Source organism: Lolium rigidum, chromosome 7, assembly GCF_022539505.1.
Source record: "Lolium rigidum isolate FL_2022 chromosome 7, APGP_CSIRO_Lrig_0.1, whole genome shotgun sequence".
NCBI classification, from domain to species: Eukaryota; Viridiplantae; Streptophyta; class Magnoliopsida; order Poales; family Poaceae; genus Lolium; species Lolium rigidum.
Window position 1 is genome coordinate 318,435,126 of NC_061514.1, and position 7,949 is coordinate 318,443,074.

The 7,949-nt window shown below is 41.4% G+C and overlaps 2 protein-coding genes across 2 annotated transcripts; one reads left to right on the forward strand and one right to left on the reverse strand.

Annotated features, from left to right (window-relative positions):
• Positions 1–317: 317 nt before the first annotated feature.
• On the forward strand, positions 318–806 carry LOC124673224 (puroindoline-B-like). The gene has a single exon (XM_047209344.1). It carries the CDS (start codon positions 318–320, stop codon positions 804–806), a length of 489 nt encoding a protein of 162 aa, XP_047065300.1.
• An 850-nt stretch (positions 807–1,656) lies between these two features.
• LOC124675083 (alpha-L-arabinofuranosidase 1-like) lies at positions 1,657–6,224 on the reverse strand. Its single transcript, XM_047211153.1, has 15 exons — positions 6,092–6,224; positions 5,786–5,907; positions 5,552–5,705; positions 5,347–5,416; positions 5,114–5,259; positions 4,979–5,024; positions 4,849–4,901; positions 3,814–3,958; positions 3,254–3,372; positions 3,102–3,173; positions 2,896–2,999; positions 2,625–2,681; positions 2,319–2,517; positions 2,093–2,236; positions 1,657–1,979 (listed from the first exon to the last, which is right to left on the reverse strand). The coding sequence occupies exons 1-15, from the start codon at positions 6,173–6,175 to the stop codon at positions 1,860–1,862; spliced, it is 1,635 nt and encodes a 544-aa protein (XP_047067109.1). The 5' UTR covers positions 6,176–6,224; the 3' UTR covers positions 1,657–1,859.
• Positions 6,225–7,949: the final 1,725 nt, after the last annotated feature.

Below are 7,949 nucleotides of genomic sequence, written 5' to 3' on the forward strand. Positions count from 1 at the left end.
ACCCACACAATCCTACAAGTTCAGCTTCACGCAAGTTATGCATTGCTTGGAGCAGGCGATTTTGTTAGCATAATCCAAACTCGAAAGGAGGAGTGGTTTGGCCTATCTAGAAAGGGCCAGATTTTGTACATGGAACATGGTTTATCTCAACAAACCTGCAGAGTTTTTGCGTGCTTCCAAGATAACTTTTACCAATGCCGTACTAATTTTGTTTTTTGAAACAGTGGCACGCAAGAGCAGAATTCTGATTTATAAATATAAGTGGGAGTTCTTCTCATCTATGCATCTCACCAAAACAAATATCTTCAATTGACACCATGAAGACCTTCTTCTTGCTCATCCTCCTTTCTCTAAGCCTAGCAGCAAGCACCACCATCGCCTTTGCGCAATGCAACAGTGATGTTCAAGGAGAGGGTACTACCACCAAAGACCCTCTTATTCCTCCTCATATTGGTTATGGGCAATGCCCAGATGAAACTATAAAGAAGCTAGAAGTTTGCCAGGATTACATGAAGGAGCGGTGTATGCCGGGCCGGGACTGGAGATGGTGGAAAAGCTGCAAGAAAGTGCAGAGCATGTGCTGCCAACAGCTGGCGGAGACGCCGCAGAAGTGCCGCTGCAAGACTATCTGCAAAGGATTCCAGAGCGAGCTCGGTCAGATACTGGAACATGCTGACCTGTACGGTTCTTTCCTGCAAGGCACTGTTGCCAGTCTGACGAAGAGGGCCCAGAGCCTGCCCTCCGTGTGCAACATGACCCCAAGATCTTGCAAGCTTCCCACCACCGCCACCGGTCGCTGCTTCTGATTTTTCTATGCTAGTTATGTAGCTTCATTAGCTTCCTTTGGTGACCAATAAACTGTCTGTCGTTGTTCCAATGTATGGGACCAATAAATGTAGTCACCATGGAATAATATATGAATAAAGTTTTCTCTTGCATGTGTGTTTCTCTTGCAAATATCTCAGTATATGAATATATTCGTCAAGACATCGCCAATTTTAGGTTTTAGGATTCGTGTATTGTGAGCTTGTGCTTGACCAAGAGAGCCGAGGAGGCCGGGGAGGTGCATCGAAAGAAAGGGAGAAGATGGATGGTGGTGAAGAGAACAACTAGCATAATTTATGTGTGCTTGCAAAGTAACCTTTGATTCAGTACACGATACAACTATTTTATTGGTAAACACTACCACACGAGGGTAGCAATATCATGGGGTCACCTCATCAACAAATATATGGGGGGACTAATATATTTGTAATCAATAAATATACGGGGGGCTAATATATTTGTATTGGCAGAACCATCAAGGACATCAGTTTGGCTCCCGGGATCCAGTGATCCCAGATTTTTTATAAAAAAAATCTAAAATTATCATGTTTTCCATGCTGCAAACGTTAGAAAGATTGTTTAAATGATATGTTAGATTTTGGGTTACACAAAATATACAATATCAAGGCTCAAGACAAGAAACTTGATTTTGCTCTCCACATCTGTCTTCATGTAGATCACAACTGACAAGTTATGCTGGCAAACTTTTGTACATACATAACAACATATTATTCCAAATTTTTTTCTTAGATTTGAGAATGAAGATTTTGATTTTCCTTTTTAACAGAGCTCTCTGGAGCTTGGATTCTAAAATGACTCTTCGTAGAACCATTTGGCAACACAAGCAATCCTTGCGACGAGTTCCTGACTTGGCAGCATGATCTTTGTTTACAGAATTACGGTACATACGCACAGGCTAATATTTACTATACATTTACAAATTTGTTTTCTGTTCTTTCCTTCCTATTCGTATGGGAGGCAACTGGTCTGACTGCAGCTATAGGCTGTAGCTAACACTTGAGCTATTTTCTTCTTTATATGGTCGAGTGCTTGCTTGGTTCCAGCAGGAGATCGAACGATGTGAGGGAATAGGAGCTCACTGACACGCCCATCTGCTGCTTGGCATCGGCCAATGAACTCGAAACTGGAGTCACCTGCATAATTTTATAACATGATTGCAGAATATCAGCAAACACTAGATAGGAACCGGTAGTCATTCATCATCAGAATTGACTCTTCTCATTGACTCAGTGTTGTGGGTACTGACCTTCTCTGGCTGTTGGAAGGAGTTCTCGTCGAGCGGCGCAGAGGACGTCAACACGGTCTTCTTCGAACCAGAGCTCTTGATGTCACTCCCCAACCCTGTAATAGTTATGTTGAGATCCACACCTTTGTTGCCGAAGTTTACGACCTGCAAAATTAATGGTGTGTTTGGTTAATTTGTTTTGTGGTTTGTCATCTTCTGAGTGAAAATAGGAAATAAAGAAGAGCACCTTTATTTTCAGGTAAGTGCTTTTGTCTTTAGGATTCTGCCAAGTAATGGCAGATGCAACCATCTGATCATAGTTGGAGATCTGCATTGCTGTGGGGTGAAAGGTTGCGCCACTGGAGTCCTTGAAGAAGTGTAGCATCCAGTAGTTTGGGCATCCGTAGTGCTGCCATGAGTTGAATACAATGGCATCTGGGCTCCACCTTTGGAGCACATAATATTTTTTGTGTTGATATCCAAATACGTGACACGTGGCCAGCAAAACATACTGAAATAGTAAATAATACTTTTTAGGCTGTTGTATCTTTACCTGCGATCATTGTCGTTTACGAAAAGTGGTGCGCAGCTCGCCATCTCCACCACATCACTGCAGTAGAACAGTGGGCAAAACATCAAGGACGCAACGCGGTCGGCCAGTGATGCAAATGGCAGACAACCCAAATGGCATTTTCTACTATCATTTCATGCCAAAAGCTCTACTTCTCAATGCAGTCTTTGAACTTTTAATTTGTTTGTAGCCGAAGCAATAAAAGAAGTTCACAATGAAAAAGAAAAATGTATAAGTGTATACAAAAGATAACCTGTTCTTTTCCAATCCAACTAGAAACGCAGCTTCTGCTAGTGCTGCTACTAGTGTTCCTTTGCCAGCATCATTTCCTGTCACAGCGTACTCACTAACAATTGCCTACAGATTGACAGTGCTTCCACAAGTCATTTCTAGCTATGAGAATTGGCACAGAGCATTGCAGAAGTAGGGATAGACTTTGAAATTCCAGAAGCTCACTACCTTTGGCCCACTGCGTGGTGTGTTGTCAAACATACTAGTTCTGGAAAACATATTGGCAGAAGATGCATAGACCTGTCACGGTGATGATCTTTTGGTCAACCAGAATGACGAGTTTGATGTAGCAGGCTATGAACATAGCAGAGAGATCTTACATGAACATCATATAGATCGGCAGGGTTGGATGGCGAAATAGTTGACTTATCACAACTTGATACAATGTTGATGTCTGGGTAGGAAGCTTTAATTGCAGAATAGAACTTTTGGTAATTGCCTATTAAACGAGATAACAGAGAATATGAGCTTTCTTGCTTTATCCATAACAGAAGAAAAAAATAGAGAATGTGCAAAAGTCTTGCACATCTTTTGCATTCAGTAGAAGCAGAGTTATAGGTACAACAGGTCAACAGTTATCCATAACAGTTTTATTAAGTCAACGGACCAAAATTCCATCTGGTTCTGACATGGAGAGGAAGCTCTTGGCCAGCAACAGGCCTGCAGTTGTGGCTAGTCTTTTGGTATTTTGGCATTTTGTTTTCTTTTTGTGTTTCTTCTCTTTGTTTTCGTTTGCCATTTGTCTGTACACTTGGCGTCATTTTGATGTTTTCTCGTAGTACAAAATGACGCGCATTTTGCGTGTTTGAGAAAAATAAACACGCCAAATCATCTGAATTGATGGACCTATGTAAGAATGATATGCAACAAAACTACAAACCTCTGTAGTAGAGCATCCAGCATTCTTGATTCCCTATTGAAACATAATCAAGCTTAAAGGGTTGCAGATGTCCCATTGCCGCACGAACTGAACCCCATGTAGTTTTGGGTCCTCCCCTAGCAAACTCGATGCCATCAACAACATCCTGAAATACTACAAGTATGAAGAAAATGCAAGGCAGGGCAAAAATGTAGTAATGGTACCTGTATTGCCAAATCTACGCATTTAAACAGATTTGGTAAAAGTACCAAAACCAGATCATGTAAAAGAAACATCATCCTTCATGTGAATGTTTAGCAACTAAGTTTTTCTTGACATCAACAGAACAATGGGCTTCAGAACTAAGAACATTAAGCATTATCATATATTCTTTTGGAATAACGGCACCAAAGATGTTTGTGCAAAAATTTAATCAAAATATTAACCATTTGGTTGGAAAAATGGATGAGATACAATTAGGTTGATGTCTTCTCAAAATCTACAACCCATATTTATGTAAACCAGTTCTCTGTTATATTTTTGCTTAGACGTGTACTCGTGCTAACCCCTCCACCTGGATTCAACTCCCGTGGGGCAGAATTTATCCACGGAAGCGATTTATCAGCCATTCTTTTAAACAATACCGCGTATCAGCCATTCTTTTAAGCAATACCACTAGTGTATCAGCCATTCTTTTATGCAATGCCTGCCAACTCTTGTGTGTATTTTTCCTGTCTTGTACAGCTCTTCTTACAACAAGTTTCATGATGCCTATTATATGGTAGACTGGCAATAAAAGGTTGTACACATCAATCGATGCAGAGCTGGAGCTATGTCTTCTTTTTGATTATTTTTTTTTTATATGCTAGACTGTACACCATGTGCTATTTTAAGCTAACAGAGGAGAACACGCCTGTCATGACTTTGAATAACATATAAGCTATCATAAATTTATCTAGAAGAAACTAAAACAGAGATTTTTTTGCACATTACTTTATCCACTCAGACGCCGTTACGCTGTAAAAGTGACTGACAAAACGTTATTGAAGAACATACCTTCACCAGTGACGCAATCCTTGCTGTAGAAACTTCTTCATTAGCGCTTGCTCCTGCAATATTGGAAAGCATCTCATAACACAAATCAAGTGTTGGCTAGAGGTCATATATCTAAAGAGATTGAAAATACCATCATTAACCACCCAAACAGGGGAAGCACCAAGGTCTTCAGCCAACTGCAGTAAATAAGTACCAGTATGAACTTATGAAGTAATTTGTTTGATAAGTATCAGTATGTTAAAGCAAAAGTCTGTGTTCCACTTACCTGAAGGAACTCAAAGAATCCAAGCCCATCATCAGTCCAGTATCCCCAAGCATCATTGAAGTGGCCAGGTCTTTCCTCCCATGGACCCACAGTTTCACCCCACTGAAATGCATTTCTCAGATAATTTCCCATGGCATAGTTACCCCCTAAAATATGGTTGATGTATTATGTCATTAAAAGTGTGTAATCATACAGCTTAAATTTGGATGTAACATACACTTCATATAACAGACCTGGAAATTTGAGAAATTGGGGCTTTAAATCAGCCAACATAGAAGCAAGATCATTCCGAAAACCATGTCCCTATGACGAAAATATAATGACAATAGGTCAAATGTACTCTGGGTAAAAGCATAGATAAATCGATCAAACACATGTCGTTTATAAGTAAAAAATCGCACCAAAACGTAGAGGATAAAAACACAAAGACGATATTACCATGTAAGTGTCTGAAGGCATAACCGACACTTGATCGAGCCAAAGGACCCCAGTTTTAGTGGTTGTAAACTGAAGCCTTGAATTAGTGTTATTTATGCTGGATTTCAAATGAAACTCTATCTTTGTCCAGTTGGTGAATTGTTTCTTGCCACCCCTGAAATCACCAACACGATGCATGTCATAAATACACAAATAGTAATGCAGCATCTCTTCTAAAATTAATGACCACATTACGTGATGGTGTGACAAGCAAGTTTCTGCAGACCGTCGGAGCTTCTCAAAGAAACGGACAAGGAAACTGCATCTGAAGACCTAATGTGCAGGCTCACCTTATAACTCTTCCTTCTTTCAATGTTCTGTACAACGAAAATCAATACCAAGTAACCTTTTAAGAGTTCCATTTCATTTAAAAGTATAATGCATTTCGAACCAATTTGAAACTGTCAGATAAGCTCAGCAATATTATAGGATGAGTATGTTATATTTGTTCAAAAATATTTCGACATGTTATATGCATAGACATATAAAGGAATACCATACCATGCCCCAGTAACCAGGATTATAGACCCCAACACCCCCAGATGGGCAGACATTAGTTCCTTTAGAGTCACAAAGAACTTCCATTCGAAGTGCAACCGAGTTACGTTCAAAACAGGATGTCCGATCAGTTCCCACAATGATGCTTGATTCATTCCCAATTATGAACCATGGGTCGATGTTTGACGGCGTATTAGGCCCACCGGCCTCAAAACCTGGAAGTAATTTTGTTAGAGCTTACACAGACTGAGCAACGGAAAATGGGGAATGTGAAATGGACCCATGACTCATTAGCACATGTTCTGACCTTTGCATAACTTTATCAGGTATAAGTGTGTATCTAAATAGCATATATGTTTTTCCTTACCTCTGTTGCTTACAAGCTCTGCCCACAACCCACCAGCACCAGCATGGTTGATCTCCTAAAAATAGAACCAAAACATGATTACAATTACTGATGTTGAGGTTATAGCCCTGGAAGTAAAATCAAAACCATTTTCTAAGGTTTCAATTGTTGAACTGAGACTAACTGGGACATGGCATGTAGTTGCATACTGTAATCCCTGTGAAGATTCAGTCAACCAGTATAGCTGCATAGCGCAAATACCAACCAAACAAATGGCCTTACTGAATGAGAGAAATGTTTACCCAAAGCTGACCAGATGCCTAGTACCGACTCGAACAAAGGGTGATAATATAGTTTAACTTAGTAACTTGTTGAACAGTTTTCAGATGTCACAAATTAACAAGCACAGCTTTTATTTAGAGGGTCGTGTTCTCACCTCAAAAAAGATACCGAACATCTTATCGGGGATCTTCCTTGCAGTCTGGGGCGAGGCATCCACGCTCAACTGCCCGGCTTGACCGACCACGAACCTAACAGAGGATGTCCAACACAGGGCACAGAGGACTACCAGTGCACGATGAAGCCAATAAACAGCACCCTCTCTCAGCCTGGCCATTGTGCTTCTCAAACTCGCAGCTCAAATCAAAGAACAATGTACTCAAGGTGCAGCCTATATATACTCTTGCTCGATCGTGCTACCTGCAGGCCAGAGACGTACTATACCAAGTAGGCAGCAATTTGTGCAAAAGTAGTTCCATGAGTGGAAGCGAAGCAAGGCAAGGAAGATATCCAATGAGGGATGAGGATAGGCACGGATGGACGTAGACGTCAGTATTCTGTTTGAAGCTTACTCCTCCGTTGTGGCACTACACATCCTGCGGAAGCAACCTGATTTTCGTTGATGAATTAGTGACAATATTTTTTCAATAATACTCCAGAAGGACGCTCGGTGAAGAAAAACTGTGCAACACAATTTAAAAAGAGCGATGGAAAATAAGAGAGAGTTGCCTATACATATGAAAAATTCAGGTGGAGGTTTTCTCCCTCTCCCAGTGACCATTCAAAAAAAAGACAGTTGCCCAGTGCGGCCTCGAGTACAATTGAAGCCAAAGCAACGCATCTATCTCTCTTTGAATCGTTGCTTCAACTAATGGGGAAATCCAATAGCTCGATACAAAAAGACCTTCCCCCAAATGCGAGCCTTTCTAGGGTTGCGGCAACTCAACTCACCAATGCTGAGTCCAGGGGAAGAAGCGGGAGTCGGCGACGGCCGACGAGGTATGCGGGAGGAGTGGTCAGCGAATCGAAGTCGGTCTCGGGGAAGAAGGCCGCGTGCGCGGCGACGGCCGCCGCCGCATAGCCGCCGGCAGGATTGCTCTCGGGCGGGGCGGGCGAGCGTTAGGCGTTTCGCCACTCGGTTGGCGGTTGAGCTTTAGTTAAACAAAAAAAATTCAGAATTTCGTGAGCAGTGAAAGTTTTTCTAGACAACGTGAGTAAAAAAGAAAGTTGAAAATT

Coding starts and splice junctions, on each gene's coding strand:
- LOC124675083 (XM_047211153.1), bottom strand. CDS start 6,175: ATGGAAGTTCTTTGTGACTCTAAAGGAACTAATGTCTGCCCATCTGGG. Junction 4,902..4,978: donor TGTTTGGGTGGTTAATGATG/GTATTTTCAATC, acceptor CCAATATTGCAG/GAGCAAGCGCTAATGAAGAA. Junction 3,373..3,813: donor CTGGATGCTCTACTACAGAG/GTTTGTAGTTTT, acceptor CTCGTTTAATAG/GCAATTACCAAAAGTTCTAT.
- LOC124673224 (XM_047209344.1), top strand. CDS start 318: ATGAAGACCTTCTTCTTGCTCATCCTCCTTTCTCTAAGCCTAGCAGCA.